Source organism: Varanus komodoensis, unplaced genomic scaffold, assembly GCF_004798865.1.
Source record: "Varanus komodoensis strain SLA01 unplaced genomic scaffold, ASM479886v1 scaffold58, whole genome shotgun sequence".
NCBI classification, from domain to species: domain Eukaryota; kingdom Metazoa; phylum Chordata; class Lepidosauria; order Squamata; family Varanidae; genus Varanus; species Varanus komodoensis.
In genome coordinates this window covers 3,090,543-3,113,626 of record NW_025336197.1, presented here as the reverse complement: position 1 = coordinate 3,113,626, position 23,084 = coordinate 3,090,543, and the positions used below count along the sequence as shown (strand labels likewise).

At 39.7% G+C, this 23,084-nt stretch overlaps 1 protein-coding gene across 3 annotated transcripts in view; it reads left to right on the top strand.

Moving 5' to 3' along the window:
* The window catches only part of THRB (thyroid hormone receptor beta), a 157,886-nt gene extending 135,704 nt beyond the window's left edge, over positions 1 to 22,182 (top strand). For all 3 annotated transcript variants that reach the window (XM_044449431.1, XM_044449432.1, XM_044449433.1), the window contains 6 exons: positions 7,446 to 7,546; positions 10,048 to 10,195; positions 12,451 to 12,656; positions 14,217 to 14,363; positions 16,516 to 16,774; positions 19,645 to 22,182. In XM_044449431.1, coding sequence (XP_044305366.1) covers positions 7,446 to 7,546; positions 10,048 to 10,195; positions 12,451 to 12,656; positions 14,217 to 14,363; positions 16,516 to 16,774; positions 19,645 to 19,886 — 1,103 coding nt within the window. In that variant the 3' untranslated portion in view covers positions 19,887 to 22,182. The remainder of the gene's footprint in view (positions 1 to 7,445; positions 7,547 to 10,047; positions 10,196 to 12,450; positions 12,657 to 14,216; positions 14,364 to 16,515; positions 16,775 to 19,644) is intronic.
* The last annotated feature ends 902 nt before the right edge of the window (positions 22,183 to 23,084 follow it).

The following is a 23,084-nucleotide window of genomic DNA, read 5'->3' as shown; positions in this document are numbered from 1 at the left end:
TCTGTAATCATATTCAGATCCATTTAGGGAATCTTAAAAAACATTTTTAGATCTAAACCAAGTCCCGTTTCTCCAGCCAATAAAAAAAAAAAGTTCCAAATTTGATAGAAGTCACTATCTTCTTTCTCCTTCTGCAATAAGATCAGTCCATCCATTTCTTATAGAGTCCCGTTTTCCTTGATCAATATTAAAAGAAAGACTCTCCAAATTTGATAAAAGTCAATATCTTCTTTCTTCTTCGATAGTGGCTTCAATCTAACCAACTCTACACAATTCCAGATCTTTTCATTTTTCTAATATTAAACAGATAAACTCCTCATTATAGTAGTTACAAATACGATCAAATACATTTTTTGCTTACTGGTATTCCAGTCTAATATCCACTAAAAAGGAAAGTGAAAGAGAAGAAAAGTTCCAAGCTTTAAAAAGAACTAAAGACTGTAACCCAATTTATGTTCACATGTCTAACATCCATTTAGCATCTTTAAAGACATCTTATCTAATCTATTTAACGACAACAATTATCTATGATATCTTTTAAACAGATTTTCTTTAAGCTAATTTATTAAAGTTTCATCTAGCTTACACTTCACTTAATCACATACAATTAACTCCTTATAAGAGTCCATCTCCTTACAATCTTTAATATATCTCGCTTGTAAAAAGAAATCTATTTAGTACAGCTCCTCCTACTCCCATAATAGTCATTTTCTGGTATAACAATTCAAAGACAAAAGAGTCATGCAACTTAGCTTTTGGTCATTCATTTTTAAGATAAAAAAAGAAAAAAATCTCTCATTTTTTCTCTTATATCACCCACAAAGGAGAGAAAGAAAGGGGGGGGGGACTCCACTCCTATTCTTCTCCTTAGTTCAGTTTAAATCTTATCTTATAATCTCTTCATAATTCAACGCATTTCAATGTAGAAAAGCTTCCACAGTTAAAATCATATACCTTAGCCTTTCCATACCACAATAAACATCCCAACCCATTTATACCATTCCTTTTTAAGATTTCTTTTTTACACCTCTTCCAAACCGCTTTTGTTTTAATAGGGTTTGTTGAAAATCAATATTTTTAAACTTTACATTTCCAGCCCATCTTTCTCCCCTTGGTGTTATTTGTTGAAAATCAACCCACTTCAAAGTCTGTATTTCAATCTTCACTATTTCTTGCTTTATCTTCAGTGATTGTAGCATTTGTTGTAGGTCAGTATTTATTCCCAATGGCTGTGTTTTTGCTGCAAATCAACTTTCTTCCTCAGAATCAATTTTAGTTAATTCAGGATCCATCCATCCTTCAAAAAAAATATTCCTTCCTTTAGTGGCCAAATTTGTTTCTTTTTATCCACAGTTTCAATTTTTTCAAATTTTTCATATACTTGTTGCATTTCTTGTATATTCTGTTCAGTTTTGGATTCTACATCAATCACCATCTCCTTAAAAGAAGCATCAAGCTTATCAAAGTGCTTTTTTTGTACAATTGAGAAGATTTCCTGTTGTCTCAACATCACCTCTTGGGATATTTGTAAAGTTGTTAAAGAGTTCTTGTATTTCCAAAAAAAATCTCTTCAGCTCTACCATCATTGCAATAATTCCAATAGCCACAAAGTGGCAGCCAAGATCAGTTCCACTTTTCTTTTCTCTAGATCACTAGTGGTCAGAAGGTTGGCAAGTTGCCAAATACTTGGCAGAGGTCCCAGAAACACAGGAGAAGAAATGGAGATTCTTATATCCTTCCTCTTTTCTCCCTTTTTTCTTTTTTTTTTAATGCCAATTAACAACAGATATAGTTTTTCCACAAGTAGTATTGCAAAAGGAAAATAGGAATGCTCACCCAAACAGTCGTCACATTAAAGAAGAAAGCATCCGACAGTGTGAAAAATATACTGGCGAATGTCCAGTTGACCTTGGCAAAAGTCCAAACAGATATCCAAAATGATCGGTCAAAGCTTTGAACTCCTATCACATAATTGCACCTTAAAAATTTAAACTAATTTTATACCCTTAGAGTCTTTTTCTTTGGCTTCAACTTGGACAAAAGCCTCAGCACTCTCTCATCTCAGTCACCGCCTAAACATCCGGAGGGGTTTTTTTTCTTAATGCCAAATTATAAACAAATGCAGCTTTTCCACGGGTAATATTTGAAAGAAGTAAAAAATATTTACTCAGCAGTTCCAATGCTTATCTAGCTAATAAAAATCCTAAGCTAATCTTCTAAGATGTTGAGAACTTGAAGGGGCTGAAACCACCCTCTGTGTTACTCGGTTGAGAAGTACCTGAATTGCTCTCAGCAGATATGAGATTGCCATCTCACATCAAGCCAAAAGCGTGCCCAGGGAATCTGTCTTCACCCCAACAGGGCTTAGATGAGTCTCCCACAACTCGCTGCCTAGTAATACCAGCATGATAAACGAACTCCGTTAATCACATCCGTCTTGTTCCGACACCAACTTGAAACTTTTGAATTTCTTATAGTTGTTAGTATTGTGGACTTCGTGCTCTTGGTCAGGAATCTTGTCGTACTAAGCACTTTGTGAATTACCACCTTGGTAATAAACTCTTAAAAACCTTGCATTCTAACCTTGTTGCAGAAAACTAATAGAAAAAAACCATTGCTGGTTGCATTTGAAGCAATCTGTTTTCTTTCATTAATTATTTTTAGAAATGTTGACTTGTCTGCTGTACCTTCCCCTTCTATTTGGCAGAATGTGGATCTGGCAACAGGCTGACTGTTTTATTTGAGAGAAATGCTACTTTTTCATTTGTTTCTGCTCAGCAACTCAGCACTGTTTGTTTGTTTTTTTTTTAAGTCACAAAGGAGTGTAGCTGTGGTGCTGTGCAGGCTTTTTGCCTCACTGGTGGCTTTGGAAAATAGAAAATAAGGGAAGTGATTGTCACTGATTGTCCCTTCCTTCTGCAGCCTGTTGCACCCGTCTCTGCTCTGAGGAACCAGGGAACCATTTGGAAGAACACAAAGGGTCAAAAGAAGGGAAAAATCACATACATCCCCTTTATGTCAATAGAAGCCTCTACTAGAGCAATGAGTTTCTTGTCAGTAGAAGCACTTCAATAATTCCTTCTTTAAGAGAAATAAAGCCACGTTGTCTGTTCCAGACTTGTGAGTGACTTCCTTCTCTCCTCTGTTCCACTCCCACAAACACACATGCTCATACCTAGGAAACTGATAGCATAATGTCTACACGTCTATTCAGAAGTAAGTTCTGTTGCCTTCAAGAACTTTTACTCCCAGTTAAACAGTTAACAGATTGTAGCCCAGCAGTGACACTGAGAAGTGTCTTTAAAATCCCATGAGTCACACAGTCTTAGATGACGAGGCAGGTTGAAGGACCAAGAAAGAAAAGTGGTAAGAGGTGTGCTTTAGATATAGCAATGCAAAGGGGAGTTCTGAATTGTTTGAGATTTGGAGGATTTGTAGCATGCTTTTCGTTGGATGGGGCAAGTGGAACATGACAGGGACCTAAGAGGAAGGGGAATTACCAAAGAGCGCAGTGGTGGTGTATTAGCAACCAGAATAGAGGAGCACGATTCAACTTCATTTCGGTAGAAAACCGGCATCAGACGCAAAGGACATGTCTGCATCCTCTCCCCAGTGTAGTGGGCAAGTCCTCTCCATAGTGCACATTTCCTTCACAGGGTGTTTTTGTGATTAAATTCCAGTGGGGGACAAATAGACATGTACAAACATAGGGCCACATGTGCATGTTCACGGTCAGCAGGTACAATGCCTTGTTGCACTCCTCTGTTGAGGGAGAAGGAAAGGAAGAAGATCAGTCTGTGACTGGTAGAAGTGGAAATTCAGGAGAACCTTTGCTTGTCTGCCTCTTCCCCCTCCCCTGAAGGATAAAGACCATCCGCAGACTGCTGTGAAACCACCCACATTTTCTCTTGCAGTAACCAACCACCAGCACAGGTACACAAATGAGCACACAGTTACCTCATGGGGGAGTGTGTCTGGCAACAGCCCACATGATCTAAAGCATTGCCTACTTCTCATGCACCTCCCACTCAATACCTTGCAGTGTAGCACAGAACAGCAGAGTAAGTTCTTGGAAAACAGCATGATGTTCACTGCCAATCAGACACCGAGCAGCAATTCCGCCTGAAACTAAAACAGGCACAGTAATGCCCCAGGAACAAAAGATTTCTCTCTGTAGTCAGTCCTTAAGTTTAGAAGTAATACGTTCTTCCCATTGCAAGGCAGCAATTAAAAAAAATAAAATAAAATCTGGTTCTTTTTAAATGGGGCACCTATATCATCATCTTATGTGGGAGATTTGTCCAATAGATTCCCACTGTTAAGTAGGAACATTCAGTGCCACTCTTTCACCTTCAGTCTTCTGAAATAAACTCTGAGAACTGATTATCCCCCTAAAGGGTTTCTTCAATGTAGAGTGCATTGCTAGAATGAAAAATGCACATTTCCTCTCAAAACAGCCAGAAGCAGGGTTGTATTCCTTCCTGCTTCTGCTCACTGCTTTCCTACAAAATCTGTCTGGATTTGTATTGCAATTTTATCTTCTGCACAGGTTTTTCTTGCTATATTTTCTATGACAGGACATGGATGTTACTTTCCCTTTGAAAGTACTGAATTTTCCTTGAGAAAAGTTTTAATCCAAGCATGTCACAGCTCATCATCTTTTGGCAGAAAGCTACTAGCCCTCAAACATCATTACTAGCTCCATCAACATGTGCATACTAATGTAAATCTTTTGTGGCACATCAACAGCGCCTGATGGAAATGGTAACTTCTTGTTTCCCAAGGTGGGCAGGCAGGGGCTACTAAGCCCCCTCTCATAAAAGATATCCAATTTTTATATAAGTGCAATCTATTTTGCATTTTTATGGTGCTTTTCCAGACTTCTGCATGATATCCAGTATGAAATCCCCATGCTGAAAAATTAAGTTATGGTATATATTATGGATAATTTTCTTTTATATACTTCAACTCTACTTCAAAATAAATTCTATTCTGACTCAATTTATTTCCCCGTCTAACCTTAAGCATTATTTAAAATGGTCTGCAAAGACCGTGATCTGGCAAGTGAAATACAAATCTCCATCAACAGCCACATGTAGCTGCCCATCCGAATCCTCGTAAATGGCTTCCGCTCACGTCCTGCCTTTGGCCATGGCTCTAGCCTCAGTTGCTAGATAATCAACATGTTACTATCGCACGAATGAACCTGTAACAAACATACCGCAATTCCACATATTTACCATAAGAACATTCTGATCTAAAGTCTACCTATGCCAAAGAATTGTTTTGTAGAACCTGCTTATTGACCTGTTTATAAATAGTATTGATGTATTGTACCCACCCGCATTTCTTTGTTGTCTTTAAGTTTAAATGGAAATATTTATTAAGCACATTGCCCTAATAGCAATAATATGATCAAAGTGGGAAAATATTCTGGTAGTTTAGAAGGCTTCTATGAAAATTCATGACTACTTCCTGGTTTTAACTCTTATGGCCATGCTAGTTCATGCCTTAGGATGTTTGCCAGAATTCGATTTTTGAATTTTTTCCTCTTTCCTTTTCTGAGCATAAACTTGTCTTATGATAAGAAAGATCAATTTTACAAAAACGGTGAACAATTTGTAACAAGTTTCTTTTAACTGAGTTAAAGATGTGTGGATAGGGTCATTATATAGTTTAAGCATAAGTTGCCAGTGGGCTTAGTTGAATCTGGGTGGCATTTCCTGCAAATGTTCTATCCTTGCTTAAAGCGTTCTTTTTCTGTCTTTCTGACTGGTGTGTCCTCACAGTCTTCCACTACAGCAATCTTGTCGCATGGTCTTGGGGCTCATGTTAATGATTATAGATATCACATTTATTGCTTCCTTTTTGTATGCAGGTTTGCCATTTTAGGTCTTTCCTTGGGCTCCCACATGGTCTCAACAGCAGCCAATTCTTACAGAATTATAGAATCCTAGGAACAGACACTATTATAAAATCACAGCTACGTAGCCATTGCATTTTTCCTTATGTCCCTGTGTTGGGACACTATTGTGAAGGATAGCTGTGCCTTTACTCTCACTGATTGCCATTGCTTTCTTCTGGATTGATGGGCTCACAACTGCTATTTCTACTGCAAAGTAATGGTCCATAAAATAGATTGATCACTATTTTATAATAGATACTACAATTGTGGGACACATAATCTGGATTGGCCCTATATCAGGGTGGAGGGCATGATCCAGATTGGGTCTCCATGTTTATGCTAGAGTAACATATGTAGAGTAACATTTAAAGTGACATCTGGTTTGACCCTTAGTCTGTTTAACCCATTTATTTAGATATGTCACATTTCTTGAAGTGATCCCATAGCATGATCCTTTCCTGTTCTGACTATGCTGATTCATAATTTGTTAAACAATTATCACCTTGCTATTTTCTCTAGAAACACTGAGGCAATGAGATGTTTGTGTGTTTATATTCTCAACATTTGTTTTTGCAAGTTCATCCTGCAGCCTAACATGGCTTGGGCTCCCTCACCTTTTTAAAATCATCTTGTTGTGATAGCTTGGATCTAAATGTAGTCATACTTAGGGTAAACCCACTGAAATAATCAAAATATAAGTAAGCCATGGATTATTTTGCAATAATTTCAGCAGAACTTGACTAGACACGACTTAAGTCTAGGTCCAGCCAAAAGGGCTAGATCTATATTTAGCTATACCTCAGTTCTAGATGAAGTCTGGCTCCAAAAGAATATGTTGAACATCCTTCTAACTCTTTTTATTTCTTTTGGCAGAATTTGCGTAAGTCTCATTGATTTCAGTAAGGAACTTAAAACCATATGAATTGAAATCAGCAAGTCTTACAAGTACTTAACTTTGGGTGGATTGTACTTTTTATGCATTCATGCTGATTCTAGCAGTGATTGCTCTTCTTTACCCACTTCTATTTCCTGTAGCTTCTCTTTTTGGATGTTGCATTATTGATAGACCTTAATGTGCTTCCTGCTTTTAGTTAAGGAACTGCTTGTCTCAGAATAAAGACATTTCTCCACAAGTCATTTAGGGAGTTACCAGTCGCTACCCAAGGTTGTCTATGGACTGTTTAGTTTTCACTGTGTCCCTCCAGTTTTGCATCTGAGCACATTTGGTAAGATTTTTAGAGCAGTAAAAATGGGGCATTTTGTTGTGAAAGTGGATATCACTGCTTTTTTCACTTGTGTATTTGTGCTGTTCTGTTGTACCACACTGCCACCTAAAGTTTATGTAGCTGGAAAGCAGGGACGGAAACGTGGTTTGTGAAGTAGTCAGAACCCAGTTCTGCAACAAAACCAAAAGTAAATACAGCTGATGATCAGCCTGAGTAGAAAAACTCTGTGCGATCATGTTGAAAAGTGACGTGTGTGTGTTTTTATAATTTCACCTTGTTAACACCCTCCTTGTTCACTGTCTGTTTCTCTGCAGGGTACATACCCAGTTACTTAGACAAGGACGAGCTATGTGTCGTGTGTGGTGACAAAGCCACTGGGTATCATTACCGCTGCATCACTTGTGAAGGTTGCAAGGTAATTAATAGCCAGCACAAGAGACCGGGAAATGGAAATCGTAAGCCAGTTTCATTTTCCGGCTGCTGTCTGTTTATGCATATGGCATCAGTGGACATGCCACTTAGGAAACAACATCTGTTACATGTATTAGTAATATAAGAATACTAATGGGTTTTTTCTTTGTAATAGAAGTTAATTTTGTTGAGGCTGAAATGAAAAGGAAAAAAATTAAGGATTTTTTTTTAGTTAATAGTTCTTTTGAGAGCTTTTTATGTGTGCATATTTTAAAACTGTTAGGGCAAAGCGTTGCAAAATGGATCCATTGATCTCCTGTTGTTTACCCAAGAAGTTTAAATCTGCTGATTGAAATAGTGTTTTGCTCACCACCACTGTCATTACTCGTCCAAGTGTCATGGACAAGTAATGACAGTTTATTGTGCAGTAACTACATTATCACCCTCTGCAATTCTATATAGATTTTTAAGGTTTTCTATGTAGATTTTAAGACTGGCATTGCCCTCTTGTACAATTGCAGCATGATGGTGCTTATCCAATGGAAAAAGTGGCACATCTGCCACAGCTTGTACCCTAATATATTGTGAACTTTTCCTTTTCAAAAGTCCTTGTCCTACCTGTCCTGCACATAGCAGACTACTGGGTGTTTTTTCCCCATGTTGACAATTAGATGTGTAGTGATAGGATCTGTCCCTAAGCAGCTGTTCAGTTGAAACATACTAGTTGTACATTTGAAAGGGCAGTAACTGCAGAAATGTTGCCGAAGGTAAAGTAAGAATTCCAGTAGCCCAGAAATTTGAGGTCTCCAACATGATGCCTAGGGCTGAAATTTGCCTGTCTACACCTTTCTCAGCCCTTGTCAAGCTTCCTGAACCTCCTGGACTTTTCTTAACTTGTTAAGACTTGTTTATTTTTTAGCAGGGAAGCTGGTATGCTGCAAAATAAAATGGTACCCCACCAGTGCCATCTCTATTTAGATTCCAAAGATTGATTTTGTGTTTTGGAGCTCAGAGCATACCTCTACCTTATATTTACATTCTTGAACAAGTTCTCACCAGTTTGTTTTCTGAGAAAGTTTTTCTGACCATCATGGTCGATATTTTCTGAATGGGCAAGATCATGACAGCCACTTTGTATGGGTGCTCACATTTTTTTATTTCAAAATTTGTATACCAAGCAAAAGAAATTGGAGAGTTTTGCCATAAAGTCTCCTGTGCAGTTGTAGCCTACAAAAACAAGATAGCTGTGATCTCTCTGAGGTTAGGAAAGTGAGGAATGTGTGATAGCATGCTGAAAATCCATGTGAGGACAGAATCCATAAGGTAAACACACATTTTGCATTACAGCAGATGCCACTGTCAGCTCTTCTCCCTAGATATGAATTGGACTTTGGAATCTGGAAAAATAATGCAAAAGAGTGAAGGCCAAATTAGCCTTGCACAAGGGGAGAAGGCACCAATTTAAGAACAAGGGGTTCTTAGGTGCACTAGAATATATCTTATTCAGGTCAATACATTTCAGGAATTCCTTTCTAACAGAACCTTAAAGAGCACTGAAGGTTGGATTCCGATTTAGTCATACTAGAGCAGACAGTGGGATTACTGTAGGTATGACTGAATCTGGATTCAACCCTGAGAATCACAGTGCCCATGATGAAACTTTTGAACAAAGTTACTGAGTTTGAATGGCTCACACTTTAGAAGTTCCCACTTCCTATTTTAGCTCTGCACATGGCCACAATTATTTGAGAAAGAGAAATATTTCCAGAATCTCATTGAGTCTGTAATCCCCATTCTGAATACTGGTGGTGGGTTGGAGACCTGGCTTCAGTGCATCAGTGCTCTCAACAGCCAAGTTTTGCTGCTGGCTTCCCAGAGCTGGACCCTGATGGAAATGTGTGGGACCATTTCTAACTGCATCTGTACAGGTTACTGGGTTTAAAAGATCTGTCTACAGAGAGAGGAGGGGCTCTGCTTGCAGAAGGTCCACCCCCTCCCCATTTGGGGAAATCTCCCCATTCCCAATATTGCAACTTACCCCATTCAGTAGGGTCTCTTCTCTATAACATTTTCAGGGGGCTGAACGGACCACCAGGACAAGGAAAGGCATCCAGCATAGAGGATGCAGCATAAATCTGGATGATTCAGCCCCTTGAGAAATAGAGAGGCAACTTCATGAGTTTTAGGGCATAGGCGGGAATTCTGCCTAAAACTAACATTTTCAAAAGACAGTGCATCCTTATTAAGTATCCATCATGCTACTTATGCAGAACTTGACTCTTGGAGGCACCCTTGCTGCACTTGACAGAATTGACATCTGGGTTTGCTGGGGATGGACGTGAATTTCAGTCAAATTGCAGCCAGAGGAAGATAAGCAAAGAAGCTGCCATCCTGGACCTACACCTCATATTCCTCCCTGCCTGTACATTAAACAATCAATTATAATGTCTTGCATGTTTCAGAAGGTGGGGAATTCTGTTGCTATCTTGCATTTTTCCCTCATAGGGTTTTTTCCGACGAACTATTCAGAAAAATCTTCACCCAACTTATTCCTGTAAATATGAAGGAAAATGTGTGATAGACAAAGTCACAAGAAACCAGTGCCAGGAATGTCGCTTCAAGAAATGCATCTATGTTGGCATGGCAACAGATTGTAAGCTGCTTCTTTATTTTATTGTGCTGTTTGTTTTCATTAGGTATGTTTATTTCACTGCAATGTCATAATCATTACTTTTTCCCCATTTTTAGCCATTACTATCTATGCTAGTCAAGATTATTGGTTGTTGTACCCAACTAATTTTTCCACCAAGCTTCCAGTGTCTATTTACTCTTGCAAAGGCTGAGTTTTCTTATGACCCCAGCCATTTCGAGTGATATTAAGGGGATGAACAATTTCTAGCACAGGAGTGGGAGTGTTTTTTAGAGTGGTGTCTTGCAGGGGGGAAAATTATTATGCCTCAAGATTTGGAAGAATGGGACCTTGGATGCTGTTGTTGCATGAGTCATCCTGCAGTTGTTTGTTTTATTTTTAGCCAGAAAGAGAGGCGCCTCACTCCACTTCGAAGGAGCCAGAGCATATGGCTGCAATGTTAACTCTTAGTGCTCTTGTTCTCCTAAGAGCTCTCGAGAGACTTAAAAGCTTCCACTATTATTGATTAGTGGAAATGAGAGAAACTCAAAACAGAAACATACATTCAAAGTGGTTGTGCTTATGGGTGTTCCTAGAGTAAGGTGGCAGTGGGGACTCTAGTGAGCTGTCCTTTTTTAAAAATGAGAAAAATAAAGGCCATAATCCAAGGAACTGCTTGACCCCACACCCAGTATTTTTTTTTACTTGAAATACAGCTAGTTTCTTTTTACCAGAAAGATTTAGCTCCTGGAGGAGAAGGCTATCAATGGGTATCAGTCCAGTGACATGCATCACTGAGAAACATGAGCAGAAAGGTGCACAAGGTCTCCTCGTGGGCTTCCCACAGTTACAATGATGATGATGACGACATTATGTTTATAGTCTGCCTTCCTTCCCAAGGGGAACTCAAGACCACTTACAAGGTTCTCCTCCTCTCTGTCCTCACAACTATAACCTTGTGATGTAGGTTAGGCTGAGATCCTGTGACTGGTCCAGAGTGACCTCGTGAGCTTATCACAAACTGCTTTCAAAATTCTTCTTGATTCCAAATGCAGAGTCCTAAAGGAGACTGTTTTTGATGAACCAAAGCACAGAAATAGTTCCTTGAATCCCTGTCACTTCTTGAATCCTGACTATCCCAACCTCTTCTAACCCCACCCATTTCTGTAGTGAATGCTCTTAATTATGGTTGACCCTCAGTTTTCCAGAATTATTTATTAACATCAGTCAAATGGTTACTAGCAACCCAGTGTTTTAGACTTCCACTCACATAATCCTAGACTAATGCCCATGCTAACTGAGGCTGATGAGTATTATCTAGAGGGCACTGAGTTCTCTAACCAGTCTATGAACCACATAGACTAATCTATGAACCAGTCAGAGAACTACAACAATTAGTGTACCTTCATCTGATTATAGCCTCTGAAAACTTGAACTGCATAAACAGAACAATTTCAGCTCTGCCAGCATCAGTTGTAGTTAAACCCAGCTCAGACTACAACTTTCCCAAATGGATCTATTTGGAGAAGTCAGGTGAAAATTATTCACTCTCTCTAGGGAACAAGGCAAGTGAAAAATATTGTTGGAGGAGCAATGTTTGATTACTAGGTGAAGTTTCGGATGCATTTTCCCCCATAGCTGCCACACATTCAGCTGCTGTGTGAAGGGGCTCTAATGGCCTAGTGAGGGGGCATCCTTGGCTAATGAGGATTTCCCCATAAGTAATGTGTGCATAGGTCTAAACACAGCTGCTGAACGTGTAGCCAGAATGGGGGTGTGGCTAGCTGGCATGGCCTCATGCATGTTCTCAGTGAAGGAAGAAAGTTCATTTGTTTTCCTTCAATCTTCTGTTTTCTCAAGTACACAATAGGAAGATTAGTGTAAATGCACTGGAGAGCCAGTTTTTCTGGAGAAAAGAGAACTGTGTGCTCTAGCTTTCTCAGCCATATTTTTTGATCTTGGAGAAGTCTGATTTATTTTCCTACATCATGATCCTACAGGGACTTGTAATATGCATGCTTCTTTGTGTAAAGAATAGGTTCTTTGTTGATTCTCACTAAATTCACAGTTCTGTAAAATGCTCCCATCCATTTCAGTGATTAGATTTGAGAGGGCTTGCTTAACTGTACATGGGAAAGTGACCTATAGATGTTGCGCTGGTTAATCAAACAGCTTCTTGCTGGCTCCCAAAACAGATAACCCTAATCCCAAAAACATACTACACAGTTCCAAGAAGTGTTTGCAATCTGTTTTTCCATAACATGTTCTTTCCTTGTTAGTGGTGTTGGATGACAGCAAGCGGCTAGCAAAAAGAAAATTGATAGAAGAAAACCGAGAGAAGAGACGTCGGGAAGAGTTGCAGAAAACAATTGGGATGAAACCTGAACCAACAGATGAAGAGTGGGAGCTTATTAAAATTGTTACTGAAGCACATGTGGCCACCAATGCACAAGGAAGCCACTGGAAACAGAAAAGGAAATTTCTGGTAGGTACTGCAGCCATAGAGAACTGCATTTCCTAAGCTGGTACCCTCCAAATGTCATGGATGAGAACTCCCATCATGCTAGCTTGGACTGATGGACACCTACATGGGGAAAGCCAGTGGAAGAAAAGCATCAATCTTCAAAGAATTTAGCTTTGATGTTTCTATGTAATTCAGAAGCTTGTAGGATTCCAGATGTGGTTCAACTGCAACTCATATCATCTTTCACCACTGGTTGTCCTGTCTAGGTTGCTAGGAATTGTAGTCCATAAACATTTGGCTGCCCACCTCTGGTGCAAATTAGGCAACTAAAGAACTGAGCAGAACAGAAGAACCAAACCAAACATCCACTTGCCCCTTGCTTTCCTTCTGTAATGCCCAACTAGATGCTTCTGGGAAGCACACAATCAAGAACAAAGGACAAATGTCCTCTTGACTGTTAGTTCCTCAGCAACTGGGAGTAGGTGGCACACTACCTGTGAACCTGGGGATTCCATTCATTTGTCTTATCCTACATACATTTTCCACTTCTTGGTAATGCCATCAGAGGTAGAGGATAAAACCACATGACAGTGAGTTCCACATAAGAAACTGCAGTGCACTCCTTCATTTGGATAAAGGTTGTTTCACGTGTTGTGCAATGAGAAGTGTGTGTGAGTGTGTGTGTGTGTGTGTGTGTGTCAGAGAGGACAAAGTAAGGACACAAGAGCATATGGGTGCAAAATTGTCTTTTACATGTAGGGTTCAATCCAAATGTACACTGGATCCACTGCACTGACAGAAGTGGATTTCCCTGCCATTTCTTCCTATGACAGCTCTCCTGGCCCCTTAAAATGTTACAGGCACCATCAAAAGACCTCCTGTAACTTGAGCCTGTTATTCTGTGTCCTGCATTCAGGGGTGATAGAGAAGAGATCCTGGAATGATGGGACTTGTAGGCCAAAACATCCAGAGGGCCACAAGTTGAGCACCCCAGACAACAACAGCACAGACAAAAATGTAATCACAAAAAACCACAAAGTATAGTAACTTTTTAAATACAGTAAAAGTCATAAAGTCCAGTCTTATAACTAAGTAAATGTTGTGAGGACTTTACTTTCCTTCAGAGGATGAGAAATATTCCCAGGGGATGATACAGAGAGCATTAGCTTTAGATTTCTAAGTATAAGCAACTAACTGCTTCTGCAAGAATATATCTGTGGATGAAAGCAAGTAGCAACAAGTGCAAAATACTCAGCTATCTCAAATGAACGCTGGCATGTCAGAAATCTATGTATATAAGCATTTATCTTATGCAACTGTTTCTTATGAGTGTACTCTTGAAAAGGAAATTTTACTAAATAATACAACATTTACTGAAACCTGGAACCTTCCAGATGGGCTGAACTACAACTCCCATCAAACCCATCCAGCATGGATTATGCAGGCTGTGGCTGATGGGGACTGTTGGGGAAGCCTGGCTTAAACAAACTTAAGCTGCAGCATTCTGCAAAAATTTAAGAAGGTTCCATGACTACTGTAAATAAATTGTCTCCTTACAATGTTTTTCTTTTCTGTTGTTAGCCAGAGGATATTGGACAAGCACCAATAGTAAATGCCCCAGAAGGCGGGAAAGTAGATTTAGAAGCCTTCAGCCAGTTTACAAAAATTATCACACCAGCAATCACAAGAGTGGTGGATTTTGCCAAAAAGTTGCCTATGTTCTGTGAGGTATGGATGTCTTTCCTCTTGAACTTTCCTTTCTTTCTAATAGCTCTTTTGCATAGAAATGTGAGATTTGCTTTCCCCAAAGGTTTAATATAACAACATGAGTTGATGCAAAAGACCGAACCAAATCTAGATTTGGTTCAATCTAGATAAAGTCACACTTAGAGTGCACCCATTGAAATCCATAGGAACTGAGTTAGTTTATTGTTAGGATTCAGATTTAGGAGTGTGCAACTGGCTTTCCTTCCTGTGTGCTGGGGATCACAGGATGCTGCTGAATGGAGGAGGCTGTGGCACAGGGAAAAGGAAGTATCCCACAGAATTGGGCGGCTATGTATCCTTTTTACCCAGTCTCCACAGCATAGCCTACTTGATTCAGCTGGACTTCCAACCCTCTGTGTTGCATTGCTGAGCTCTGTGAAGTCTGCTTTCAGCAGAAACTGATAGGAAAGATGTCTTCTGCCAGCTCAGTTCAGGCCTAAACCTCCAAACATTGGCTAGGTTCACATAATATTACAACCCATCACAAGTGAGAGACTAGGCTGGCTTGGTTTTCATGCAAATCTAGAATTATTACAGGGGGGCTTATAAGTGGGCAGCAAACCACCCTGGCAACCCATGGCTTGTTGTTGGCATTCTTGGACTCATGATGGCTTGTTGTGGTGTTCATACTTAGGCAACAGTCCCCATTGTGGGTTGCAGGAAGTGGGAAGTGAGACTCTCAGCAAGAGCAGCAAAGCCCCTCTGTTATTCCTGCCAAGCTAGCCCAGTCCACGGCCAGTGCCAACCATCCCACTGATGCCCAAGCATCGCTTCTTTTAAAAATGAGACCTGGGTTCTAGCCCCCACTCAGCCATGAAGCTCACTTTGGGTCAATCACAGACTCTCAGCCTAACCTACCTTTCAGGGCTGTTGTGAGGATAAGATGGAGAGGCACTTTGTAAGCCACCTTGGGCTTCCTGCAAGGGGAAGAAAGGCAGAGTATAAATGGAATATAAGAACAATCCCCTGTGACTCCTGTCTTGTGTGTACTGTTCAGCCTGACATAGTTGAATCTGGCTGAATAGGATCCGTCAGTGCCCCTATGAATCAAACACTCCACAACTAGACCTGGCAACTTTTGGTCAGGGGGCGGGAGGAGACAATACGATAGTGTCAAATTTCCTTTGCAGCTGATGACATTTTAAAAACACTTTCTGCCTTGAAGCTTTGCTTTCAGTTCTGCTAAGCCAAGTTTCCATTGCCCAACTCAAAATGTTTTTTGTCCAGATTACATGTAATCACTTTGTCAGTACTATAAATAAGATGATTCATTCTCTCCCTCTCACTCTCACTCTCACTCTCACTCTCACTCTCTCTCTCTCTTTCTCTCTCTCTCTCTTACACACACACACACAGAGAGAGAGAGCACTAAAATGAAATAAGTTGTAGCAAATGGACATTTTTGTTTCAGTAGCTACCTTACCTTTTGGGCTCAGCGCAGTAACTGTTCTTGTATTCATTAAAAAAGATGGCCTCCTGCCTTGAAACACCTCCTTTGACATTGGTCAATGAGCTTCAGGAAGCAGTTGAGAGAAGGATTTAATAACATAAATTATTAGCAGTGTTGATAATTTGTGTCTGGGATCAGGTATAAATAACTCAGAGGTAAGTCTCATTGAGTTTAATGGGGCTTCTTTCAAGAAAGTGAGTCTATGCTTGCAGCCTTAAAATGTTAAATCAAAATAAGTCAATTTGGATCCAGGTTTCTACTGGATCAATTATGCTTCTGGAAGTGAGCTTCACCATGGCTTCTTTTTCACAGCAGCCCCTCCATGAAAATGCTGTACCCCATAAGCAGAAGTCACAGCAACAACAACTTGTCCGAGACAGATCAGTATTGAAAAAACAAAACAAATTTGTGAGGGCAGCATTAAGTAGGACCATGTACACACCCTGCTGTTTGAAGGTGACTTGCAACTGGCATTGTCAAGAAGGTATTCTCAAGGAAGGCCTCAGCCTATAAATATGTGTATAAATAAATGAATAAGAGATCCTAGCGGTCACAACAATATGAAAAGTCGAAATGAATGAAACTATGTAATGGGAGGGTCATTGTTATCCTCCCTCTTGGTTAGTTGCAGGAAAGCTGTTTCTCACGTGCCTTTCTTTGCAGCTGCCATGCGAAGACCAGATAATCCTTCTGAAAGGCTGCTGCATGGAGATCATGTCCCTCAGAGCAGCAGTGCGCTATGACCCCGAGAGTGAAACTTTGACACTAAATGGGGAGATGGCAGTGACGCGGGGCCAACTGAAAAATGGGGGACTTGGAGTCGTATCAGATGCCATTTTTGACCTGGGCATGTCACTGTCGTCATTCAACCTCGATGACACGGAAGTTGCCCTCCTTCAGGCCGTATTGCTGATGTCTTCAGGTGAGCATGAACATTTTTTAGGCGCTGCAGTCTTAGTTATTAGCCATCAACCTGTCCGGCACTCTGTGATCATTTTAGGAAATCCATTATAACCCATCTAGAGCTTGCTCGATCCAACTGCAGAAAGAATTACAATTGCTTCCAAAATGGAAAACAGCAGAATACCCAATGATTGAATTAGAAAAATAAGTTGGCTTAGTATGCAGTGATGGCAATACTAACTAATTATGTAAACAGAAGACTGATTGAAGAATTTAATGATAAATGGAAATTCTATTATACACTGTTTTAATTAATATAGAAAAAGGGAAGCTTTTTAAAATACTGCTAATGATTTATAATTGATTTAAAGTGATTGGAAAAATTGTTGGTTTAGAGAACTATAATTATTTTCTCTGCGAGCTTCAACAAAGTACTAATTGACTGAAAGATAGAAATTCTCAGGTTTTGGGGGAATCTGCAGGTTATAAATGTATATGTTATATCTGTGGAAGATCCTTTGGCATTCTTGTTTTACTTTTACATTTTTCTTCCTGTTTATACTTTATTTCTTTTAAGAAAACAAGGAAAATATTTTTAAAAATAGAACTTGCTCGATCAAAGATCTTGGACAGCTCCAAGAAAATGTCAGCCAGATGTGCCTGCTGTGGTAAAGACAAATTCTAGACTAAATTATTAGGACAAGAACTGAAAATAAAGCTGCCCATATCATTACTGCCCTTATGCAAATCTATGATGCAACCACACTTGAATACTGTGTCCAGTCTGGTTATCATACTGTAGAGCTGCGGAAAGTGCAGAGCAGAACAGTTAAAATGATCAATGGCTTAAGCAAACACCCTTGATTTAAATAACAGGGATGTTCAGCTTAGGAATTGCAAGTGAAGAACTCCCCTCAGTAAATTGCAAACTGTTACATATAAATAATGAAATGGTTTAACTGATGGTATTCAATGCAGAGTTTTACTTCTGCAGAAGTAAAGTATACATTTATCATTTTAGAGAGGTAAAATTGGCAAAGTACAATGTGAAACTCTCATTACCAACAATGTTGCACTGTTTTTTAGGGACTTGTGGTCTTTTCAATAAATAAGCAGGTTCATACCATCCCCCTCTTCGAAGCCTTTATTGGCAAATGCATTTCAGTATCCCTTTTTCTTCAGTGACATGAAATGAGAAGAATATATAAGGTTAGTTCAAGTGGAGCACATAATTCATCATGTCTTTGCGACTTCTGTGACTTTTCCATGCTTTACCTTGTTAGCAGAGTCCTACCTGCTCAGGCATGTGATTTGTATCTGAAAACATCCCAAGGATAACCAGTGGCGATATCATTGTTTTCCATGAATAATAGTCCATGAGTATAATGGTGCAGATAGAATTGGATCTCACAGCCAAATACAGAGCGCCACAGACCAAGAAGCCCCACAAATGACTACCCAGAGAATGACAGATAATGAGGGAATTTATGTCAAGGAGCAACCAACCAAACATGTACATGATCATGTGGTGTTCATCATATTATTCTTACTTCAAAAATACATTGTTCTTTTCTGCTACAGAATGGTTCTTCCAAAGTAAAAGTTTTTAGCATGTGGACCCCAGAAACAAAATTGATTTTATTCCTGTAATCATGATGATTCTGCAACATAAGTGAATTTACAGTGTAACACTTTCAGTGCTCAGAATATTTATTTAATCAGTTTTCCCGAACATATTTTATTATGGCTACCTAAAGGGTCCCACAAAAGACCATTAAGTTCAGAATTTAGAATTATGTAGCTGCACCTAGTTGCATATTCTGAGAACCTGCAGTTTTGCATTGTGAATTAACTTAAATAAAATGTAACATCAAACCTTCTGCAAAGTATATGATCACTGTATTCACTATGCAGAGCTTAGGTAGTTTTGAAGAATTCATTACAAATGAATTGAATTGTGAATTGTTCATGACAGTGGCCAAGGAAGTGTAAGTAAAACACACTGGTTTCTTTGTTTTGTTGCCTGAAAAGATTTCTTAGCATGGAGAGCAAGTGTGGTGTAATGGCACGACTGTTGGATTGATACTTGGGAAATGTGGATTCTAGACCTGACTTAGCCATGAAATGCAATTCTGGACCAGTCCTTCACTCTCAGCCTAATCTTCCTCACAGGAGGATGTTGTGAATATGTAATGGAGAGGAAAGGGTCTATGTAAGCTGCCTTGGGTTCCTTGAAAGAGGAAAAAAGACTGATTACAAATAACCTAACTTCCTTCACTGGGTCGTTGTGAGGATCAAATGGAGGCAGGAGGACCATGTACAGAACCTTGAATTCCTTTGAAGAAGCATGAGATCAAAAGCAGAATACATAAATATAATCATGTATAATGCATGATACATCGTGTCACATTAATTTTCATAGAGATCACACTACATTGCCCACTATTTGAAACATTAATGGCTTACTTAATTTGCAGTAAAATGATTCTATATTCCTAGTTCTGCACTGTGCAACTTAAATTTAAATTCTCTAGTTTAACTGATCTCCAGAAGTCCTTGGAGTAAAATGGATAAGCTAATGAATAAGATGAGACCAGCTTCTCTCATGTACTCTGCTGATTAGAAGAGACTGCCCACTATCTCAGACTGGCCCCTGGTCAGGAAAACTGTCAGGCTGGACCTGTTGAGAGTAGAATGCAGATTAAATCTTAGAGCATTCCCATTGAAATCAAGTCATGACCATCTTAAGTCCCTAACGATGACTCCACCTGGCTCCATTTCTGGGATCAACTTGCTAAGTCAATTTCTCATATTATTTCTGAGCTTTCCAGGATTTAAAGGAGAATTGAATGAATGTAAATGAATAATTCAGGTCTTTCATCTGTACAGATCGCCCAGGCCTCGTCAGTGTTGAGCGAATAGAAAAGTGTCAAGAGGGCTTCCTCCTGGCGTTTGAACACTACATTAATTACAGAAAGCATCACATTGCACATTTTTGGCCAAAACTGCTGATGAAAGTGACGGACCTACGAATGATTGGAGCCTGCCACGCTAGCCGCTTCCTGCACATGAAGGTGGAATGCCCAACAGAACTGTTTCCCCCTTTGTTCTTGGAAGTTTTTGAGGATTAAAAAGACTGGAAAGGTTCTCAGAATTCCTATAGCACTACTGGGTGTCATTTCATTCCATTGCCTAGTCTTTTTTTATTTTTTTATAACTTTTTGGTCCATTCCCATTTTGTTCCACCTTGTTTTTGTTTGGAGGATTATGTTCAATAGGCATGAATGATTATGTCCCTACAATGCGGGTACTTGTGACAATTGCGTTATTTTTGTGTCTTGCAGTCCTTCTGACGTGAATTCTTTGAGAATTTGACATTGAGAATATAAGTGAATCAGTTTCATTCACCAGCACTCAGGTGATCACAAGCTCACACTCATTGCTGTTTGGAGATAGACTAGGAAATAAGCTGAAGAGTCAGGAAAATAAATTGATCATTATATTTTTAAAATTCTGCCATATTTTATACAGTATTAACTCAATTTTCAGGAGATGTGTCCTCTTTGTTGAGGCTTTCAGCACAATCTAGTAAGTGTTGGTCATACCTAAGTCCAGCTAAATTCAGTAGAATTTATAGTGCCCTCCTATACATGTCAGCCATATTGAATTCACTGGGATTTATTCCCGGATAAGTGTATTTAACATTGCAACATTGGCCCTGACTAACTTTCACCAGATCATATCAATAGATCTGAGTAGATATTGCCTAAGCTTAAGGAAACATATTTCCATCTTCCACTATTGCCAGAATAGTGTCACTTTTTGATGACAATATGGTATTCATATAAATAAAGAAGTTTTGTACCTTTTACATCCTCTTAAAAACCTAGTAAGTCAACGCCTTAAAATTGCTCCAAAATGTGGGCAAAATCCCCCTTTTTTGCTTTTCTTTCCCTTCGTTTGACTGGGTTATGCGTGTGCAAGTATGAGAACTGGAATGCGAACTGCCAATTTGATTCTACACTTCTAAAACCAATTTAATTTCATGTAACAAAGTGAGGAAAGATGCCACATTCATTATCCAGACTTCATTCTATAACCTAATGACTTTGGCTTGAATCTTGTCATGTCTTGTATGTGCAGAGGCTCTGATAGGCACACTGAGAATTCTGTCCTTTAAGGACTGCCACATTCATTTCCATAGGGGGAGCAGGCCTATAGGCACATGAAGTTCGGAATAAGGCAGTTGCCAAGAGTCCATTGTGCATTCCAAACACTTTTCAGGTCTCTGGCTTGGGTGATTTGGGAAGACCAAGATTTTTCTCTGAAAACTCAAAAATGTAAAATACTGGAAAAGCACTCACAAAAAGTAAAACTACGATCGTGTTGTTTTTGTTCTGAATGACACTGTAGCAGGGGTGGTCATCCAGTGGCTTGCAGCCTTCTCTGTAGTTTCCCCTGTGCCCCAAGCTGCACTGAAATCGCTGCCAGATTTGGGTGGTGTGGCAGTGGTGAAATTCAGTTTTCGTTTTACAGCAAGGTTTGTGGGGACCACGCACCTTCTTTTAAAGAAAATTCACACCACACTCTCCTGGAGCTTCTGAAGCGTGATAATGCCTTAAAACAACATGTGTGTTTTTTCACATGCCTTGTTTTAAAATTAAAATGTGGCTATTTTGTTGTCACTGAATTGCTACTGAATTGCTGCTGAATTTTGGTGGTGGCATCAGCAGCATTGTGTGACCCTAGACTTCTGGAGCTGGGAAGTAGGCACCTGGACTTTCAGAGTTCCCCAGCTCTACCACTTGACCCAACAATTTCAGGTCTGTTTCCAGAACCACTGCGGGGACTTCTCCATATGTGGGTTTTGTTTTGTTTTGTTGTCATTGTGGATGGAACATTGAGAGCAAGAAATGGCCATTTGAATGTTTCTCTCTAGGCCCAGTCCTGAAGATCATTTCTGATGGTGGGCCGCATTGAGGACTGGGTTCATGGAAGACAAGGGTGGCCATTGCCTCCCCTTCCTTCCATAATGAGCCAAGAATAAAATTAACCATAAGTGGAAAATAAACTTTAAAAGTTGTCTGAATCCAGACCTAACATGTTTTCCCTGCAACAGTCATTTTGATACAGTTGGTTTGTATTCTTCCGCTCCCCTAAAATCTTTTTTTCCCTGTTTGTGGCAAGATATCCTGCTGCTGTGGTCTGTTAAATAGGAGCTGTAGCCCGTGTATACATGGAGCTGTTTAATGATGATACCTCTAGGAAATCTTCTGTTTCTATCCATTCTAGTGCATGCAGCTCCTGAAAATATAAACTCTTTGCTAAGAACTGCTCCCAGTTGAGTGTGATGCATCAGAAGGGTTCTCTCATCTCTCCTTTCTCCCTCTCTCTCTCTCGCAACTCAGTTAACTTGTCCTTAAATATATTTTATGAATCCTTCCATTATTTTCTGTACATTCACATATCAATAAGTAACAAGGATAATATACCCTGTCTCTGCCTGTCTAGCAAAACTTTTGCAGGATGCAAGGACTTGTGCATTCAGTTCTATCTAATGCTAAAGGGCTTGGGGCAGCAGTTCCAAACCATACAGCAAACAGCCTTTGCAATCAAGAAAAATACCAGAAGCAGTGTGTGCTGTGGCATGGAAGGCCAAGTGTGTCAAGAAAAAAGTTCAACGTGGTGCCCTTGGATGCATCCACATAGGGTCCTTGGATCCTAACCCAGATACCTGACTCTTCAGCTTCACAGCCCTGGTGTCTTTAGAACATTCTAAACTCAGGTAGATTGTCTCTGCAGATAAAATGAGACTTTCAAAGTTTGTTTCAGTCTTGCATCACTCCATTAGCACAGGAATGGTCACGTACCAAATCATTGTCTGGCCTGCCTCATGGATGCCGATGGTCAATATGGGGCATTGAGTCCTTGAACACAATCCTGTACAGGGCTAGGTGTGCTTACACTCAGTTATCACAATGCCTTGAATAGGCCTGAGTTGTGACCCCTGGATTGTGGATCATTCTTGCAAATGTCAAAATAAGCTGGTGCGTTTTTCACAGCCTAGGAGAATGGAGGTAGGAAACTTGTGATGCATGGGCTGCATGCATCCCTTCTCTTCTTCTACTGTAGACTGTGTACTCTCTTGTCCCACCAAAATTCACAGCAGTGGCAAAAGAAAAAAAAAGAAGCCCATTGTTCCCAAATTTCAGTGGCAAACCACCATACTGGGATAAAAAGGACAAATGTGGCTTGAAAACAAGCTACATTTGTCATTTGCAATCCTCTGTATGGTGCTGCCAGAATTTAGGGGCAAACTACTTTTTTCC